Here is a 22,180-nt window from a genome sequence, read left to right as displayed (position 1 = left end):
ACAACAAGGTGCAGGGCTGGATGAACACAGCAGGCCAAGCAGCATCATAGGAGCAGAGAGGCTGACGTTTCGGGCCTAGACCCTTCATCAGAAAAGGGGGAGGGGAAGGGGGTTGTGAAATAAATAGGGAGAGAGTGGGAGGCGGATAGAAGAGGGATAGAGGAGAGGATAGGTGGAGAGGAAACAAACAGGTCGAAGAGGCGGGGATGGAGCCAGGAAAGGTGAGTGTAGGTAGGGAGTTAGGAAGGGGATAGGTCAGTCCAGGGAGGACGGACAGGTCAAGGGGGCGGGATGAGGTTGGTCGGTAGGAGATGGAGGTGCGGCTTGAGGTGGGAGGAGGGGATAGGTGGGAGGAAGAACAGGTTAGGGAGGCAGGGACGAGCTGGACTGGTTTTGGGATGCGGTAGCGGGAGGGGAGATTTTGAAACTTGTGAAATCCACATTGATACCATTGGGCTGCAGGGTTCCCAAGCGGAATATGAGTTGCTGTTCCTGCAACCTTCGGGTGGCATCGTTGTGGCACTGCAGGAGGCCCAGGATGGACATGTCGTCTGAGGAATGGGAGGGGGAGTTGAAATGGTTCGCGACTGGGAGGTGCAGTTGTTTATTGCGAACCGAGCGTAGGTGTTCTGCAAAGCGGTCCCCGAGTCTCCGCTTGGTTTCCCCGATGTAGGGGAGGCCACAACGGGAACAGTGGATGCAGTATACCACATTGGCAGATGTGCAGGTGAACATCTGCTTGATGTGGAAAGTCTTCTTGGGGCCTGGGATGGGGGTGAGGAAGGAGGTATGGGGGCAGGTGTAGCACTTCCTGCGGTTGCAGGGAAAAGTGCCGGGTGTGGTGGAGCTGGAGGGGAGTGTGGAGCGGACAAGGGAGTCACGGAGAGAGTGGTCCCTCCGGAAAGCAGATAAGGGTGGGGAGGGAAAGATGTCTTTGGTGGTGGGGTTGGATTGCAGATGGCGGAAGTGTCGGAGGATGATGCGTTGGATCCGGAGGTTGGTGGGGTGGTACGTGAGGACGAGGGGGATTCTTTTTTGGTTCTTATTGCGTGGACGGGGTGTGAGGGATGAGGTGCGGGAGATGTGGGAGACACGGTTGAGGGCGTTCTTGACCACTGAGGAGGGGAAGTTACGGTCCTTGAAAAACGAGGACAACTGAGATGTACGGGAGTGGAATGCCTCATCCTGGGAGCAGATGCGGTGGAGGCGAAGGAATTGGGAATAGGGGATAGCATTTTTGCAGGAAGGTGGGTGGGAGGAGGAGTATTCTAGGTAGCTGTGGGAGTCGGTGGGCTTGAAATGAATATCGGTTTCTAGGTGGTTGCCCGATATGGAGACAGAGAGGTCCAGGAAGGGGAGAGAGGTGTTGGAGATGGTCCAGGTAAATTTAAGGTTGGGGTGGAAGGTGTTAGTGAAGTGTATGAACTGTTCGAGCTCGCACGAGGCAGCGCCGATACAGTCATCAATGTAACGGAGGAAGAGGTGGGGTTTAGGGCCGGTGTAGGTACGGAAGAGGGATTGTTCCACGTAACCCCACTGCGAAGCCTCTTCTAAGGATGCCTAACCTGAAGAAGTTACCCTCCTCCCTCCGGACAAACCTCAAGGGATCTCTCTCCCACTGCAACTCTCTCGTAATCTCTTCGGCCCTGAAACTGCTCGACCACGTCCTGAAGCAAACCAGGTACTACAGCCACATCACCTTCCTTAGCACCTGCCTACGGAACCAGATCATCCCCAATGGACTACAATCCACATTCAAGCCTTCCCAATTTGGCCCCAACCGTGATAATATCTACACTCATGGTATTGAGATCCTTCAGAATCGTTTCTCCCTGCGACTCCTGAAACACACACTTGCAGCAATGCGCCGGCATCTCCAGGCACTACAATCAAGCCTACCCCAGCTCAGAGCCTCCCTCTCCCAGACCTGCAAAGGACCTCTCCTGTTTTTTATTCTTCGTAGGATCCACAATCTGAACTCCCAATTCTACTCAGCTTTATTGGACACTAAAAACTGTAAGTACAGTAAACTTACTGGTGCCTACCACCCAAAACAGGCTTCCTCCACCCCCCAGATCCCCAGCCGTACCCAGGACCTTCCCCACAATGGGTCCGCCGCCATTGGCCATGAGGCCACTATCGGAGAACCCACAGATGACGTCACATCCGCCACCACCGGGTTCCCCACTTCCGGGACAGCAAACACCATCGCTGCCGTTGCCACCGACACTGAAGTCGCGACCACCCTCGCCGCTACTGCCGCCGCCTACCCCGCTCCTCCTACCTCCGACACCGGTCCGCCCATCACCGACGCGGACGCATGACCCTGCTTGACCTGATGAATCAAGGTAAATTTTTGTGGTGCCACGAAAAGTGGTAGTAGGCTAACAAATCTGCTATTCATGCATGGGCTGTGAGCATTGCTGGCTAGGCCAGCATTTATTGTCTCTTCCTAGCTACCCATGAGAACGTGGTGGTGACTTGCTGCTGGGCATATGCAGTAGGTAGACCCACAATGCTGTTAAGGAACTAGTTCCTAGATTTTAATCCAGCAATACTGAAGGAATGGTGATGTATTTCCAAGTCAGGATGGTGAGTGGCTTGGAGGGGAATTTGCAGGTTGTGCTGTTTCCACGTATCCGCTGCTCTTGTCCTTCTGGATGGTTGTGGTCGTGGTTTTGAAAGGTGTTGTCTGAGGAACATTGAATTTCTGTTGTGTATCTTGTAGATAGTAACAGCAGTGCACACTGAACATCAGTGGTGGAGAGTCAGAATGTTTGTGGATATGGTGCCAGTCAAGCAGGCTGCTTTGTCCTGGATATTGTCACACTGCTTGTGTTGTTGGAGCTGACCTCTCCAGATAATTGAGTATTCCAACACATCCTGTTATGCCTTGGAGATGGTGAATAGGCTTTGAGGAATCATGAGGCGAGTAACTTGGGAGCGAATCACAAGGTGAGATTTCTGCTCTTCGAGCTACAATTTCAGTTTCTGGTCAGAATATCTTTGCACAAGTTTGTACATCTTGACTGTTGTTTTCTGCCTGTTTTTGCCACTTACTGTTCACATGTTATATGTAAAATATAAGAATGAAGTACTGCAATAGGAAAAGGCAATCGCAATTTCTGTTATTTAGGTACAACAATGGAGAGCGAGACTAATGAATTAGAATCAACTTCATTTTGTCAGGTCTTGTTTCAATCCAATAATTTTGTGGGAAATAAATTACCATTAGTATGATAAATTGGACTTTAAGTTATGGAACATAAGAACCAGGAGCAGGAGTAGGCTATCTGACCCCTTGAGCCTGCTCCGCCATTCAATAAAATCATGGCTGATCTTTTTGTGGCCTGGGTTCTACTCACCCACCATCTCACCCTTTACTGTTCAAAAAGTTATCTATCTTAGCTTTAAAAACATTCAATGAGGAAGCCTCAATTACTTCACTCTTACCTGCACCAGAATGAACGGCAATGCCACACACTTCTATCTTACTCGGTCCCTCCTTTTGTTTCATTGTGGGAGAAGATGGTTAAGTTGGATGGTGAGGTGCCTGACATTTGGCTCCTCACCCCTTATGAGGACAGGGTCTTAACCAACCTTTCCTTTAAGCTGCGTGGCCAGGTAAATACACAACCATTATAGGTTCCACGCATTGTGATTGGTGTGGTACACCAGTTATGGTATTGACTTCTGGCTCTGGATGTTGCCTCCACAAACAGACCTTGGAGGCTCACACAGCCAGAAAGAAAATTAGAAGGGCCATTAGTCTTCACCATTGTAGGCAAGGATCGAGGTAGTCCTGTCGAGATGCTTAAATGTCCGTACCTCAAGAACCAACTAAGAAGCATTGTCCTTTGCTGTGTTACTCTCTCCTTACCACCAGTGTGAATGAATTATTAACATGCTACAACTTCTACCCATTGTCCATGAGGTATTCTCCACTTTGTCTCCGTTCAATTGCTAGTGGTGTTGCTGCGGTGTCTGCCGTCAAGAGGCACTGCAATTTATTTCCTCCTTCCTCTTTGAGGAAGAGAGCACAGAACCTTCAGGGACTGCACTGGCAAAGCACTCTCCGTCAGCTCAGATTCTGACACCTCGGTGTGCATTTGAGCAAGATTCGAGTCAGAAGCACATGTCAGCGAACACTTCATTGCCACATCTCTGCAGCCAGCTGAGGAAGAAATAGCCCAGGTGCTGGTGCTTTGAGGACAGCCAGAGGCCAGCCGCATGCTCAGCCCAGGGAATAGATGACTCCATGGTGTTGGCAATTGGTAACTTTAGCAGGAAGCAGCAGTCCGGTTTGGTTGTGGCACTGGGCAACTGGACACACAGACTGCAGCAATGCTGTTGGGATCCTGCTGCCTCAGGCATGCAAGAATGTGGCAGCCTCCATTGTCAATTTGACAGCTATTACTGGAGAGGCAGAACCAGCACACTTAATCTGCCACTTATATGACATTTAGTTCATTGCTTTATCCATTGGTTCTCAGCACAAAGACAAGACAACAGGGGACAGTATACTTCGAGCTCACTCCAGGGATCCCTTCCTCACAAGGAGAAAGAGTGGCACCAGTCATTACCCAGCTGGAGAAGGAAACCCACATTGGCCCTTCAGAAGTTTCCCCTTAGAACACTTCAGAAGTGCCCAGGTCATTGTCACCCCTTTGAGAACTGAGGAGGGTGCACCTGCATCTGTGCATGACAAGCTTGGCAAATTGAGGTAACTGACGTCACACTGAGCGTTCTGATTTTGAAATACGACAGGTGAAGGAAGAGTATTGGGGATAAGTGAAAATATCCATATGAAATAGAGAGAGGACTTCTGCCAAAAACATTGGCCACAGAGATGAAGATAATGAAATAAGAGATTAATATGTGCCCTGAAAGAAATCCATTGAGGTAGGGGTTAAGGGGATAAAAAGGGATAACACTGAGCACGGATCATTCAGCGTTAGTGAGCAGAAGGTATAGAGAATACACAATGAGAGCTGAGATTAGCAGAAGGGATGGGATCAGAGGGAATACAATGGGAGGAAGGATTAAAGTTGTGCTGGTGCCCAGAAGTTGCTGGAGCTTCAGTTTGTTAACATCTGAAAGGAAGATAAAAGTTTCTTGTTAAGACATTGGAGGAGATGACTGTTGGAATGGAACTGGGGACCAGGAGTTCTTTGAGACAGGGTGTATCAGTGCTGGTGCAAAGAGATATCTGTTACGTTTATTTGGGTGGTACAAAGTCCAGAAGTGGCGAGAACAGCCATCCAAAGAACATTGTCTGAGATACTGCTAATCCTGGATGGATTCAAAACCTGAAGGATGGAATTTCAGAGGGATAGGTCAGAGTCTGAGATTATCATTGAAGAAGGAAAGCAAGGTTTGGTAAATGTAGAACGTAGAACAGTGCAGCACAGGAACAAACCCTCAAGGCTTTAGGCCATGATTCCTGCACCGACCACGATGCCATTCTGAACTAATCCTGTCTGCATACACATGATCCCTCTATTCTCTATTCCTTTATTTCCTGCCTCTTTTTGTGTGCCTGTCTAAGTGCCTCTTAAATGTTGCTATCATTGTCTGCTTCTACCACCTCCCTGGCAACACCTTCCAGGCACCTACCACACTGTTTCTAAAAAAAAACTTGACTCGCACAGCTCGTTTAAAGTTTCCTCCACTCACTTTAAACCTATGACACCCGGTATTTGACACTTCCATCCTGGGGATAAAGGACTCCAACTATCCACCTGATCCATTCCTCTCATAACTTCTGTCAAGTTGCCCCATCGACACTCTAGTGAAAACAATTCAAGTTTGTTGAACCTTTCCTTGTCGCTAATATACTGCGATCCAGGCAAAATCCTGGTAAACCTCTTCACCTTTTCCAAAGCCTTCATAATTGTGGTGACCAGAACTGCACTTAGTATTCCAAATGTGGCCAAATTAAAATTTTATACAGCTGCAATGTGACTTGCCAACTTCTATACTGAATGCCCCAACTGGTGAAGGCAAGTACATCGTACACTTTCTTCATTACCTTATTCACTTGTGTTGCCGCTTTCAGGAAGCTATGTACATGCACCCTAAGATCTCTCTGTAAATCAATGCTCCCAAGAGTCCTGCAATTTACTGAATACTTTCCTCTTGCTTTTGACCTCCCAAAATGCATCATCTCACATTGTCCAAATTAAACTCCAACTACCATTCCTCTGCCCAACTTTCCAATCAATTTATATCATGCTGTATCTTTTGACAGCCTTCCTTACTATCCACAACTCCACCAATTTTTGTGTTGTCTGCAAACTTATTAATCAGACCACTTACACTTTCATCCAAATCATTTACGTATATATTACAAACAACAGAGGTTCCAGCACTGATCCTGGTGGAACATCCCTGTTCAGAAAAATACCCCTCCACAACTACCCTTTGACCAAGACAATCTTGTTTCCAACTGAGCAACTTACTGACCATCCCATGGGATTTAATCTTCTGGACCAGCCTACCATGAGGGACCTTGTCAAATGCTTTATAAAATGTCCATGTAGACAACATCCATTGCCCTACCCTCATCAATCATTTTCGTCACTTCCTCAAAGAACTCAGTCAAATTTGTGAGACGAGACCTCCCCTGCACAAAGCGATGCTGACGATCTCTAATAAGTTTATTCTTTTCTAAACGCAAATAAATCCTGTCTTAAGAATCTTCTCCAATAATTTCCCTACTACTGATGTAAGGGTCACCGGCCTATAATTTCCTGGATTATCACTGTTACCCTTCTAAAGCAAAGGAACAACATTGGCTATTCTCCAGTCTTCTGGGACCTCGCCTGTGGCTAAACAGGATAACAATATCTCAGTCAAGACCCCAGCAATCTTCTCTCTTGCCTCTCTCAGATCCTGGGATAGATCCTATTTGGCCCTGGGGACTTAGCTACCTTAATGTTTTTCAAGACATCCAACACCACCACTTTCTGAATATTGACATGCTCTAGAATGTCGACATATCCTCCCCAATCTTGGTATCATCCATGTCCTTCTACTCAGTGAATACCGATGCGAAGTACTCATTAAAGACCTCACCCACTTCCTCTGGCTCTACGCATAAATTTCCTCCTTTGAGTGGACCTACCCTTTCCCTAGTTACCCACTTGCTCCTATTAGATGAATAAAATGCATCAGTTTTCTCCTTAATCCTACTTGCTAAGGATATTTCATGGCCTCTTTTAGCTCTCCTAATTCCTTGTATATAAGTTCTTCTTGCTTTCCTTATATTCCTCATGGGCCTTGTCTGATTTCAGTTTCCTGAACCTTACATATGCTTTCTTTTTCTTTTTGACTGAACTTTCAATATCTCTTGTCATCCAGGGTTCCCAATCTTGCCATCTTTATCTTTTATCCTCACAGGAATATGCTGGTCCTGAACTCTGATCAACTGGCCTTTAAGAGACTCTTACATGTCAGATGTGGATTTTTCCCTCAAACAGCCAGACCCAATCTAATTACTCCAGTTCTTGTCTAATACTGCTGTAATTGGCCTTCCCCCAATTTAGCACTTTCACCCGAGGACCAGTCTTATCCTTATCCATAACTATCAAAACTTAGACAGTTATGAGCACTCTTTTCAAAATGCTGTGCCACTGAAACTTTGATCACCTTTCCGACTCATTCCCTAGTACAATGTCTCGTATGTCTACATATTCTTCCATGAATCTCTCCTGGTTGCACCCAACAATTCTGCTCCATCTAAGCCTCTAGCACGAAACACCTTATCTAACACCAGAAAGGAAATGGAAAGCAATAAAGGTGATTATTATGTAATTCAGTAGCCATGTCTAATTTCTAACCAGAAGAATATAGAATAACTAAAATACTTCTGGAGTTTGCTTTTTGTAATGGATATTATCCTGTCTATTCTTTCTCTTCTCTATGGTTTCTTGTATCAGTTTTATTCACATTATTTGTACCAGTCTTTTTACATCAACAAGGGGACATTTTTCTACCTTTTGTTTTCTCTTCGTCTTAACTCCATGCACATTCTTTTGTAATTTATTTTGGCATTGCTTCGAGTGTATTTTTAATACCTTGAAATGTAATTTTTACACAAAGTTAATTGAACTGCAAGTTCTGGGTGCAAGACGTTGCAATCACTTGACTACACAACGTCGATTCATCAAGGATATCTGATTTTGAAGTAAAGGTCCAGCATCTAAACATGCAAAATTAGTTTTAGCTTTAAAGCAGTCTACTTATTGAAAGGGAAACATTCAACATTGTCCTGGTGCTGTTTTACTTTGATTTTAGCTTAAAATTACATTCAAATGGTTTGTGCACAGATTTATGTGTTGAGTGTTCCCTGCTTTATTTTGTCATTCAACAGAAAATAATTGAATCGAAAATGTGTCCACAGTTATTTTACTTTGGATGTCACATGTTAAGTGCAGAGCATTTTAAATGTAGAGCATGATGCACAGTGACCTGGATGCAATACTGAAGTTCTCGTTCATTTGGTCAGGCAACCAGACACACTATAAAGCAAATCTCTTCTATAGCAGGATGCTAGTGGAACCTATGTTTCATTTCAGGGATAGTTCTCCATTTCAATGTTGAAGCTATTAATCCATTAGTTTCTGTTACTTTATTTGGATGGCATCTGGTCTTTAAAATGATGAAAACGTAGATATAAACAGACTATTAAACTTGGAATATCTTTATTAAAACTACAAAACCAAACTATAAAATTAACAAGCTGCAAATGGAAGATCTGTATAAATTGGCCTGACTTTTATAACGCACAAGACTATAATCCCTATTGTCGGCTTCTGTGAACGTGGGTATTTGTCAAATTCTGCATGATTTGCAGCCGGCAGTTCAAACAGTTCTTCAGGAATGATATGCAGAGGGGAAAAAAATACATTAGAGAATGGAGGCTAAGTAGTAACACATGAAATGAGAGTACTACTTTTAATATTTTGTCCTTGAACAATGCCAAGGAAAATCAGCAATATAATCTGCCAACAGCAGCATATATTGTGGAAATATTTTACATTGTAATTCATGGAGCTGTCAAGTTCATTATTTCTGAAATGAATTGCTAACAGGTGGTAGATGCCCAGCATTCATCATTAACTTTCATCGGAGATTAAATGCTGTCACCAGTTTCAAAATACCAGACACACTTAAAACAGTCTCTCTACTTGAAAGGCAAACATCAATGCATTGCTTATTCAAAAATAACCAAACTAAATAAATCAATGCATGAAAAGTTGATATCTCCTAATGTTTGTGCTCGTTAATGGTTCATTAAACTAGCTGCTGACTTCACTGAAGAGTCCATCCATTATCATTACTTTCTGTCTATATTTCATTGTCCTTGACAGCTGTCTGCATCTCTCTTCTGAGAACTGATTGAACCATGAGATCCTTCTGAGCAATGATTTGGTCTTCAGTGTGCTTGCTTGATTGGTTGTAACCAAGGGTTTGCTGAGTAGGGATAAGACTTGATATTTGCCCTGTTCTCTCCCAGAACCCTGCCTACTGCACCTCAGCTTTAGGTTCACCTTCTCAATTCCATACGTCCATGCTGTGGTTCTCACTCCCTATCTTCAGCGACTTACTTTCTCTGAGTTGATTCACTATCTAGGTGGTTAGCCTCTGGCTGGTCAGTGGTATCAGTAGAATTTGCTGATCCTTCCTCTTCATATTTACAACAGTATTATCAAAGGTTATTTTTATTTTTTCTTCCCCTGTGATGTGGGCATCCCTGGCAAGTCCAGCTTTTGGTGCTCATCCTCTAATTGTCCTTGAATGGAATGGCTGCTAAACTATTTCAGAAAGCAGTTGAGAGACCCCCCACATGATTGGTCTGGAGTTCTGTGTATGATAGTCCAGGTAAATACATTAGAATTACATCCCTAAAGGGCATTAATGAACCAGAATTTTTTAGTAAAATGACCATTGATGATGGTAACCATGAAACTATTACTGAGACTGGTTTTCAATTCCTGGAATTATTAATTTAATTTTAAAGCCTATTAGTTGCTATGGTGAGATTTGAACTTGTGGTCGCACAGCAAGAGGTATGTATCACCACACCACAGTCTTCTCCTAGTTATGTTGATAGTTAGATGAAGTAAGATGGGAAGAGATTTTGCTGAAACATAAAAGCACAAGTATAGGCCTGTGTTGTAAATTACATTCCCGCAACAGTTGAAACATACCAGCAGTTCACCCTTTATGCCAAAACATCAAGTTTATTGAAGCACTATTTAAGATGAATAACATTGGGGTTAGTAACAAAAGATATCAATCTCACAGGAGGAGCTGCTTTCCTTAATATTACACAAGGAATTCTGCATTCTTGAGCACAGTCAGGCCACCATAAAGCAGGACTCCACCACCAGTGTGTTACCCAGGTAGGTCCTGAGGCTTCTGTCATGGGATGTAACTGAAGCTGATTCTGCAGTGGCCAGAAATCTAGCATTGTTGTGACGATTATGTGGGAATGGATATTCTTGCCTTGCATCTTTGAGTAAGTCACATGTGGCATCATGTGGATTACTACCTCAAACGAAAGTGACATTGGGTTTGTGCTGGGACATACTCCAACAAAGCATAAATTTTGGAATTGGTATAGTCGTATGATTGACCATTGACTTTGCAGCATGGGAGTCAAACAAATGACTGACCATTATGTATTCTCTGGTGGTGCTCCTATGATCTAGAGACGAGATGTCACATTGTAAGCACTTTTATTCCACTCGTATCCCTACCTTTATAGAGTTATTAGTAAAATATTTCAGATAATTGTTCCTAAGTAGACAGCTGTGTAAAAACAAAATGTGAAAATGTGCTTATGGCATGTGCTGGAAATCGCCCAACATTTATTCCAAGAGTTTGAGAGAGAGAAAAACATTTGCATTCCGTTAGTTTTGAGAGCTCTGTTTCCATGAAAACATTAAGAGATTACATGAAGTGGCGAAGTTACTAAAACTTTATGAAATTATGGAGCTTAATTGTCTTTAATCAGGAATAAATCAATCTGTACGGCTCCAAAAAAGGAAAATACTTAAACTGGAGATAGGGACTTGGAGAAGAACTGACTCGGATGCTGTAAAGTGGAAAGTAGTCCCTGCTGCCTTGCTCATCAGTATGTGTAAAGACTCAACTACCTTGGGTGAATTGACCCCTCATATTTTAGCTGCAACCTGCATAAGGTGAATTCTATCTATCAAAATTATATCAGTTAATGCATTCATACCATCACCATTTTCTCCCTGTTTCTTTCCAACTTAAATGCCTTTCTCTTACAGATTTATTTTTTGTTCTTTCACAGTTTATTTTTCCTGCACAGCTAGCTCTATAATTTGTCTTGTGTAGTACTATTGCAGTTTTCATTGGTGGTGGTGAAAGTCTGCACTACCAGATGTTCACTGTCACCATGAATGCTACTAAATTTACCTCAAGATCACTGGGGAAGAGATTCACCCAGATTTAATGACACATTTATCTGCCACATTCCCATTTCCCTCACAACTACATTTCCTTCATTCATCTATCCAACCCAGCCTTGAATGTTGAGGTTGAAAGAGACTTCCACAGCCTCAAGTTTGTGTGTGTGTGTTTAGGGTTTTGTCTTGCCCTTCATTCTAAATCTCTTGCATTTAATTTTCTATCTATTGTCTTTCATTCTTGGCTCTCAACGGATAGAAACAGCAGGTCGAGTTTACTGTTCATGCCAGGGGTTAGTTGACAGCTGTGCATTTATCAGCCTGAAGGGTGGTGTGTGGGCACACTGGTACTTTATCATCTCTGTCCTGATTATATCAAGTGCAGGAAGACCCCTGGATGGCCTTTCTGCTTTGCCACTAATTGAGTCCCTTAACTGGGCAATTATTGCTCAAGGCCTGATCAAGGGACCTGGAATTGGGGGGTTGGAGGGTCTTATACTCAGAGTCTCTCACTAGCCTTGCTGCCAGCGAGCTCCATCCCACTACCACTTACCTGTGATCTTGGGTGTTGGATGTGTGCATTACCAGCAGTACCCGTGCTCAAGAACTATCAGTCTTTAATTGGCTGGCTGCTCTCAGAAATGGGAATTCTACCCAGACAAAGTGGTCTTGGAGCTCTGGAGAAGGCCTGCTGCTGTCCTGTTCTGTGTTTGTTCTGTGATAGACACTTAATTCAGCAGGCCTTCACGAAAGGGAGCAATGTGGGACTTCTGCTGGCTTTCCCATCGACAAGCGAAACCCCTATCACCTTCATTTGTATGCTGCCCACCTACCTATGTTTCCATCTTCCCAGCCTCATCTTTTCATATCACATTTTGCGAATGTTAAGGTGAATAGTTTACAGTCCACAGTTGTTTTATAACATTTTTGGGCAACATCTGAAACAATGGAGTACCAGACACAATGCAAGCAATAAAACAATAGGAACTATTTCATTGTGCTCGTGGTTGTGAACTGGTATGGAAATAAACAAAATAAAACACTGCACACAGCCATACAGTACTTTTTGTTTATATCTAGTAACTGCCCTTGACATTAAGGCGGAATTTGACTGTTTGGCATCCAGAAGCCCTCACAAACCTGAAGTTGGTGGGAATTGGGAAACCCCCAGTGAATCATAGAATCCCGACAGTGTGGAAACAGGCCCTTCGGCCCAACAAGTCCACGCTGACCCTCAGAGCACCCACCCAAACCCATTCACCTATAACCCACCTAATCTACACATCCCTGAACACTACGGGCAATTTAGCATGGCCAGTCCACCTAGCCTGCACATCTTTGGACTGTGGGAGGGAACCAGAGCACCCGGAGGAAACCCACACAGACACACGGAGAATGTGCAAACTTCACACTGACAGTCGCTCGAGGCTGGAATTGAACCCGGGTCCCTGGTGCTGTGAGGCAGCAATGCTAACCACTGAGCCACCGTGCTGCCCCATGTTTGGAGTCTCACTGCCCTCCAATGGAAGTACCTGAGAATGTTAGAGAACAATCATCTCAGTCCCAGGATATTACTGCAGGAGTAGCTCAGGGCGTTCTCCTGCGCCCAGCCGTCTTCGTCAATGACCTTTCCTCCATCATAAGGTCAGAACTGGGGATGTTCGCTGATGAATGTGTGTGGCTCAACATCATTTACGACTCTCCAGCTGAAGCAGCCCTTATCCATGTCTAGAAAACCTGGACAACACACACACACTTGCAGTGCAAAGGCATACATGGCTTTGGGCCAAGCGCTGAAAAATGGGATTAGAACAGTTAGGTGCTTGTTTTTGACCGGTGCAGATTCAGTGGTCCTTTTTCTGTGCTGGAGATCTCTATGACTCTACTTGTCATTTGCCAGCCCAAGTCAATGTTCAAGCCATATAATTGCCAGAAAATGACCATCTCCAACAAAATAACCTAATCTCCTCCCCATGATATTTAATGGCTTCAACATTGCTGAATGGCCCCTATCAAAATTCTGAATGCTCCTATCAAAATCCTGCTATTTACTAGGAACTAAACTTAACCAGTCGTATGTAAATACTGTGGCACAAGTAGGTCAGGCTAGGAATTCTGCAGCAAGTAACTGATCTGTTGTTTCCCCAGTGCCTTTCTGGCATCCATAAGGCACAAGTGAGAAGTGTGATGGAATACTTTCCACTTGTTTGGACGAATTCAGCTCCAAAAGCACTCAAAAATCTCCGTATTATCCAGGAAAAAACAATTTGCTTGTTTAACAACCCATCCATCACCTTAAAATGTTCATTCCGTCTTCCATTGCTCAGCAGTAGTGGTATGTACTATCCACAAGATGCATTCTCAATGACTGACCAAGGCTTCTTTGACAGCACTTTCCAAATCCATGACCTCTAATGCCTAGGAGGCCAAGAGCTGCACATGCATGGGAGCACTACCACCTGCAAGTTTTCCTTCATGCCAGGCACCATCCTGACTTGGAACCATATCACTGTACCTTCACTGCTGGATCAAAATCATGAAACTCCTTTCTTCACACCACTGTGGCCATCTCCACTTGGCTTGGACTGCAGCATTTCAAGAAGGCAGCTCACCATCACCTTCTTGAGGCCAGTTGGGAGTCAGCTATAAATGCTGACAGCCAGCGAACCCCACATGCTGTCAATGATTAAAAAGTACTCTATCGTTTTATTGAGGTCTAATGTAAGCACTTGGTTTTTCAATTGTACCCCACTTAAAAAAAAAACAAAAATCTGGAATTCTATTAGCTTCATGAGCAGCCTTAACAATTTGAGCCTCTGTCTCCGAAGTAGTGAGCCTGTAGATCACTTTGCCCGTGCTGTTGCACATCACCAAACCTGCTTCATTCAGTATATTTATTGCTGTTATACATTTTTTTAAAAGATAGCATGTTTACTAACTTTGTAAAATATTTCTTTCCAATTGGCCATTGATAGCACTGTACTATGTAGATAAAGGTGAAAGTTAATGCACAATGTCTGAACTTTGCTTCCTGGATTTCTAAATTGAGAACAAGTTGTTCCATTGCTTAGAAACAAAGGATCAGTCAGATGGTCATGAATATTTTTGTGTTTCAGACTTTTACTGCTTGGTGCAATTCGCATTTGCGGAAAGCTGGTACACAAATTGAAAACATTGAAGATGACTTCCGAAATGGACTTAAACTTATGCTGCTTTTGGAAGTTATTTCAGGTAATTTTAAGCCAACTACTTTAACTATTGGTATCATAAAAGACAAAGGATGAGTAACTCAGTTTAGAAGTAAACTCATGCCCCTTTGGTGTGGTGTTACAGGGACAGGGAAGTTAAAGGTTTTATTCTTGGTTTGTAAGAGTTCATTTAACTTAGCCAAGTGGCCAATCTGTCGTTATAATTGACTTCTGTTCCCCTCTGCATGGGAAGGAGATAATCAGCCAAGACTCCAACCTATTCAATGGATGTTTAGCAGAAGTCTGTTGACATTGAATGGTATTAATAACTTTTGCCCCATGCAGTTGAACAGGCTGCCATCATTCAAAGTTCACAAACAACTAGTGGTTCCTTGAATGAGATCCAAAAACTTGGTTCCTCTGATAGAAAATTGAAGGAGAGAAGTGGTCTCTCTTCTATGTGATTTTAAAAAAAGTCTTAAAGTGAAGCTCTGTTCCTTTTTTCTTGTCAATAATATTGTGTCAGTTGCTCTTCCATTGGGAAAGTTTTTGTTGAGTTCTTTCTGTTTGAGTTTATTGGTTATGTTTGCGGGTACAATTTAATTGTTTTATGTTTGCTGACGTTACTGAATTGAATAAGTCAAATTCCTTGTTTCTCCTTGTCAGTTTTTTCGTGTTTCAGTCAAACAGAAGTTTATAAAGTCCAGTATAATCCAACAGTTGCTTAGAAATTCTCGTCTTGGTTGCATTGCTTCTACAAATGATCTTCATATTCTATTAACATTCACTGTATTTACATACCCAAATTTGTTTATTTTTTCCATTATTTGGTTCACTAACCTTTTGTGTAATCTAACTTCTTCAAAAGTTGTCATTTCTGATCTTCTGCCAAAATATGTCAGGTTTATAACTTGGGCAAGTAACAGCTAACACAAACAATCTTCATTCACTTGATGTCCTAAAGTATTGTATTTCATGATCAAACATTATAATGGGATGAATAAATTCAGATAGGAGAACCAAAGCAGGAAAGGAGAAGGATTCGTGGGAACAGAGGAATCGGAGTGGGCCAATCAGCCCACTAACCCTGCTCCACCAATTAGATCATGTGACCCCAGCTTTTATCTGACAATACTGCTACACAAGTCAAATCCCAGACTGAAATCTGGTTTGACAGATTGTTTTAAATTTTAAGTAATGTGTTGGTCAGTCACTGGAACATAGTCACATGAGGCTGCAGAATTTCTTTAACAGCAAAACTAATTTATTAGACTAAATAAATAAGCCAAGCTATGACATCGAGAATACTGTTTAGAAAAATAAAATAAAACACAGCAAAATAAAGTTTTCAACCCTCTTCTAAATACCATCAAATTACAGAGATTCAAATCCACAGAAAGTACAGCCAATTTCTCAACTCCTTCAGTTCTACTGAACTGATTCCTGACAGTTTATTTGCCATTCCCGTTTTCATGGTTTAGGAGTTTCATAAATTAAATGTTTCTACTGAGGTAACTGTACTTTCCCTGAACTGTTCTATATTCCTGTAAAGAGAGAAAACTAGACTTGCTTCTGTCCCCATCAGGTCTCGTGTAAACTTCCCTAAAAATGTTGAATCTGTGGGTTTTCCAAATTAAAATCTATCCTTGGTTGTTCTAAATTGAAAACAAGCTTTTGACCTTCAATGTTTACTCTACCTGTCATAACACTCCAGGATTTCATAGTTACCTGCTCGCTGATATATACTGAAATAGATCACTGTTCCAGGACACTGACGTTTCCTTGGTGAAGAAATTCCTCCTGATCTCAGTCTGAAATACCTCGTATCCTGAGACTGTGTTCTTTGGTTTATGACTCACCAGTAAGGAGAAATATCTTATTTGCATCTATCCATCCTGCCATGCCCTGCAAGAATTTTGTAAGCCTCAATGAGGACAACAGTTATTCTTCAAAACACTAGAGAATACAGGCAAGTTTTCTCAATATCTCCTTGTAAAATTATCCTGCCAACCCAGGGATTATTCTAGTGATTAATGAGAGTGATCCATTCTACTCCCTCCATAGAAAGCGTATCCCTGCTTAGATGAGGAGACCACGGCTGTACCCAAGTGAGGTCTCATCAAAACTCTATATAAATGCAACAAAACAACTCTACATCTGTACTCTCATCCCTATGCAATGAAAGCCAACATACCTTGTGCCTTCCAAATATATTGTTAGACTTAATGCTAATTTGTGGTAGCTTATATTTGAATAGAAACATCTGGGTCCCTTTGGCCTCCTGCGTGTTCTAATCTCTCACCAAATAAATAAATATGCTTTTTTTGAAATGTGAATGTGAATAAAATAAAATGTCAATGTGAATGACCTCACACTTATTCATGTTATTCCACCTGCCATTCTAGCCCATGCAGGTAGCTTGTCCAAATCCTCTTAAAGCCTGTTGTATCCTCCTCACAACCCATGCTCCAACCCAATTCCTAAAATTCATGATGAAATCATTATAATTGGTGCCACAGCTAAACAATTTATTTTTGAAAGAAAATTGAACAGCTGTGGACTTAGCACTGAGCCTTGTGGTAGTCCGCTAGCAATAGTCTGCCATCCTTAGAATAATCTGTTTATTCCAACTCTCTGCTTTCTGTCTGTTAACCAATTATCAATCAATACTCATATATTTCCCTCAATTTCATGCAACTTAATTTCATTTACTAATCTATTGTATGGGACCTTATCAAAAGCCTTCTGAAAATCCAAATACATTGTGACCCACTGGTTCTCGTTTATCAATGCTACTAGGAATATCGTTAAAAGAAACTCCAAGTTTCTCAAACATTATTTCATTTTCAAAAATTCTGTTAATGTTGTCCAATTTTACCATTCTTTCCTATGTCCAGTTATCACATTCTTTATAATAGATTCAAACACTTTTCCTACCACTGTTTTGAAACTTACAAGTTTGCAGTTCTCCAATCTCCTCCTCCATCCCTTCTAAAATAGTGGGATTACATTTGCTACTCTCCACAATCTGTAGAATTTTGGAAGATAACCGTCAAACATCCATTATTTCCCTAACTACCTCCTTAAACACTCTGAAACAAAACCGATCTGGTCCAGTAGATTTATCCATCTTTAAGCTGGTTAACTTTCAAGTATTATCTCCTTGGCTAATACCAGTTCCTCAGTTTTACAGGTCTTTTAGCTGTCTGGTATGTCAGGAAGATTTCTACATCTTCTTTTGCAAAGATGGATGCGAAGTAACTTTTTAGAATCTCTGCCATTTCCTGACCTATAATTGTCCCAATTTATCCTAACTCATCTTTTCCTTTTCCTAAAGCTTTTAAAATCATCACTAGTTTGCTAGTCATATTGTCTTTCTGAATCAGTTTCTTTGTCATTTTTTTTGAGTTCAATATTGCTCCCAATATTGGTTTTACTATTTTTTTTCTGGCATCCTAATAAGCCACTTCCTTTGATTGGATGTAACCTTTAACTTCTTTCATTGAACATTGTTGATTTACCTTTCCCTTTGGGTGTTTGTGCCCTGGAGGAAAGTATGTGTTGTAGACTCTGGTATTTTTTCAAACAGTAGCCTTTGCCTGTCCACTGTTTGAGTGCATTTTCCCCAATCCATCATAGTCAACTTGCCTCTTGTGATTTCCATTCTTCAGATTTAATACTCTAATATCAGAATAGGTTATGTCATGTTCAAATTCTACTATATTATGATTGAAATGAATTAATTTTTTTAATACATTTCTTTCTCTGTAAAGGTGAGCGACTGCCAAAGCCAGATCAGGGCAAGATGCGTTTCCATAAAATTGCAAATGTTAACAAAGCATTGGATTACATTTCCAGCAAAGGAGTAAAGCTTGTATCAATTGGTGCTGAAGGTAATGTGATCTGAAATGTTTGTGTTGTGAAATAAAACTGAGGCTGTGAAATAATAAGGGACTGCAAGATGCTGATCAGGAAATTTGTTTTTAAACTTAGGTCCCCAAAAAAATACTGTCCTCTCTGTTCTATCCCACCCCCCACCAACTCCAGAATTTAATCTTTTCTCTCCCAAGACCAACCCTGCTAGCTGGTTCAAAGTAGACTCCAGTCAATTTCCTGCCTGATAACAAGGTTCAGCCATTTTGGTATCTACATCTCACAACAATTTGTAAGTAATGTCCAAAGGCACATTTTGCTTGGGCCTCAGGCTGGCTGGGTGCCAGACTGCAGTGCCATTACTTTATCAACTTCCCATTTATTTTGGGTGCAATTTGAATTTTTCAACCAACACCTCAATTTGCCTACAGAAGACTCGGCTCAAAGAAAAAACAAGCTAGCAATTTGATTTTAACATTGCAAGACCATCTGGACCTGTTGAGTTGGCCATAGAAAGACTTTTATTCCATATTTGTTTCTTTTTCTGAATACAGAAGATGCTCCCTTGTCTTGCCATTCAAACTTGATGAACAATTGTGATGAGCTTTCAGAATCTGGATGAAGATCAACAGCTGTTCAATTATGGATTTTTTTTGGTTATAAAAGGATTACATTTATATCAGGCTTGGATATTGCAATAATAGTCTTCTCAACTGTTTTATTTCTACTTCTTCTATGTAGAAATAGTAGATGGGAATGTGAAGATGACTTTGGGTATGATTTGGACCATCATCCTTCGTTTTGCGATTCATGACATATCTGTGGAGGGTAAGTGAAATGAGTTTGTCAGTTCAGTCCAATGCAATTGATTCAACAAGGACTTAAGTTTCCAGGGGAACTCTGGACAGTGATTAACACATTAGGTGTAGATTTGCATCAACTAGACTCCTAAGTTCCTGTGAAACTCCCAGAGATAGTATGTGTCTCTGGCGATAGTGTCAAATGAGTGGTTTTGTGTCAGCTGTCTGTACTTGCAGAACTGAATATCAGGTATTACATATAATTGTTGGCTGATCCAATGCCACCAGTTTTGCACCACCACTCAAGATGAATTTCTAAATCCCCCGACTCCCACACTAGTTACATATGCATTTCAGCAACATCCATCGTTATTGTTTTGGTCAGAGTTTTGCTTGGTTAACCTCTAGCACTTGTCATGTGACTTCCTTGATTACTTGTTGGAATTTGCAGTTGTGCTGAGCTGTAAAACTGGTGCTAGTAGAGTGGCTGCCATTTATACACCCTGCCCAATATTTCCTTTCCATTGATTTCACGAATATAATGACAGCCAGGTTGTTGGCTTCCTCCAAACTAGTCTGGGAATGCACCTTTATCATAAAAATCTGAATTTATGGCCCATTAGCATTTCACAAAAGGTGGTGGGCCAGCAAACAGACACCAAGACTTGAAGGGAAAGGTCAGGAGATGCCTGAAATAGGATTGAAAAGATAAATCTTAAAACCTCTTTCTATGGAGGAGTAAAAGATAAGGGTACGAGGGATGGTGCATGTTCAAGTAGCCTCCTGGAGAGACTGGTTTAAAAGAGAACTGACTTTAGTGTTTATTGTAACTGACTCTGTGGCAGTCAGGATTTGCACAACTGATTTGCAGACCACATCAGTAGTGCAATGGGATGCTAAATTTTGCATCTGACTGGCATATTACTACCAGGTTCAAATGAGCTGAACTGGGATTTTGTCTGCAGTGTAAAAATTAAGTAAACAGGGAAGTATTAGAGGTTGACCAAATGAAACTGTGATCAACACAATAACAATGGATTTTGCTGAAATGCATATGTAACTATTGTGGGAGTCAGGGGCAGATAAAAATTCATCTCGAGTGGTGGTGCAAAACTGGTGGCATTGGATCAGTCACCAATTTTATGTAGGGCCCCACATTCAGTTCTGTCAATAACAGACAACTGATACAATACCACTCATTTGACACCATCACCTGATTTAAAATAAGGAAAACTGTGACACAACATTTTTGACCTGACAAGAAAGAATTTTCGAAATGTCTTGTAATTTGCTACGTGAATATTTCTTGCCTGATGGAAAGAAGTTTTGGTGTCGGGTGATTCCATGTCTCAGTCAAAGCTCCAGGGGTTCAGGTTCCACCCTGGGATGTAGTGGCCAAGGAAGTTGTGTTCATAATGGAGCAAGGCAGGTTGTGGTATCTACTTGTAAATCCTGCCAAGCTATGCAGATGACAGGTGGTAATGACAGTGGGAGATGTTTCTGCTCAGCCGTGTATCAGAAAGGAATTGGATATTCTACTATCATCATCCATAGCTCCAGGCTACAGCATGTATGTAAAAACAGCAGCAACTAAGACTTCTTGTAGGACCAGTGGCCAGACAGCTGGTGTAGATCAGACTGGTGCCTACAGCACTGGGTCAATCCAGATTCCGACTGATATTTATTCAGGACCTGCCTCCTTGCCATATTCAAAGTGAAAGTTTTGGCACCGAGTCGGGCATAGCTTCAGGCAAAGTACTCAAGAATTTTAAAATGAAACAAAGAACTGTGGATGCTGGAAATCTGAAACAAAAACAGAAATTGCTAGAGAAACTCAGCAGGTCTGGCAGCATCAGTTGAGAGAAAGCAGGCTTGATGTTCCAGTTCCAGTTCTGAAGGATGATCACTTGAAATGTTAACTCTGCTTTCTGTGCCCAGATACTGCCAGACTGCTGAGTTTCTCCAGCAATTTCCATTTTTGGTAACGGAAGAATTTTGCCTTGTTGATTTAACGTATCTAACTGAACCGTTTTTATTATCTGATGTTGTCACTGTTAATACACATTTGAAATATTGATTTTTTTTTTTTTTCCCCTCTCTTCCCTTACAGAAACATCTGCTAAAGAAGGTTTGCTGTTATGGTGCCAGAGAAAGACTGCTCCCTATAGGAACGTAAATGTGCAGAATTTCCATACAAGGCAAGTTCAGGAGATATACATGCAATTTATATAATGAATGTGTTAAATTTAACGTGGTGTGTGCCAGAGATATACATATAGAATTGTGAGCTGACCATTAGCAATGTTAGGCCCATTATCATAGACTTATGGACTGCAGTTTCCCAATATATATTCTCCTAAACACCAAGAATGTGGAGGTGGTAGAATGGTTGCTTTATTTTTCATGTTATAGTTTCTGTTGTAAACACTGATTATCACTTATTGCAAGGGGAATTGAATATGAAGGTTATACTTCAGTTTTACAGGGCACTGGTGAGACCCCATTTGAAGTACTGTGCACAATATTGGTCACCTTATTTAAGGAAGGATGCAAATGCATAGGAAGCATTTTGAGATGGTTACCAGACTGATGGAATAAGTGAGTTGTGTTTTGAGGAAATGCTGCACATGCCAGGCTTGTATTTGCTGGAAGTTAAAAAAGAAGTGACTTGATTGAAACATGTAAGATCCCGAGAGGTCTTAATGGGTAGAAGTAGAGAGAATGTTTCCTCTTATGGGAGAATCGAGAACTAGGAATTGCTGTTTGAAAATAAAAACATGCTGATTTAAAACAAAGATGAGGCAAAACATTTCTCACAGATGGTATTGAGTTCTTGGAACTCTCTTTTTGAAATGGTTTTGGAAGCAGATAAATA

General features: G+C 41.8%; 1 protein-coding gene across 1 annotated transcript in view; it reads left to right on the top strand.

Annotated features, from left to right (window-relative positions):
* LOC125484078 (alpha-actinin-2-like) overlaps positions 1-21,537 on the top strand; it is a 55,247-nt gene extending 33,710 nt beyond the window's left edge. Inside the window, exons 2-5 of the mRNA XM_048601351.1 lie at positions 14,561-14,675; positions 18,406-18,525; positions 19,247-19,333; positions 21,416-21,537. Coding sequence (XP_048457308.1) covers positions 14,561-14,675; positions 18,406-18,525; positions 19,247-19,333; positions 21,416-21,537 — 444 coding nt within the window. The remainder of the gene's footprint in view (positions 1-14,560; positions 14,676-18,405; positions 18,526-19,246; positions 19,334-21,415) is intronic.
* Positions 21,538-22,180: the final 643 nt, after the last annotated feature.

This window comes from Rhincodon typus, chromosome 9 (assembly GCF_021869965.1).
Source record: "Rhincodon typus isolate 14 chromosome 9, sRhiTyp1.1, whole genome shotgun sequence".
Classification (NCBI taxonomy): domain Eukaryota; kingdom Metazoa; phylum Chordata; class Chondrichthyes; order Orectolobiformes; family Rhincodontidae; genus Rhincodon; species Rhincodon typus.
This window is presented reverse-complemented; position numbering and strand designations above follow the sequence as displayed.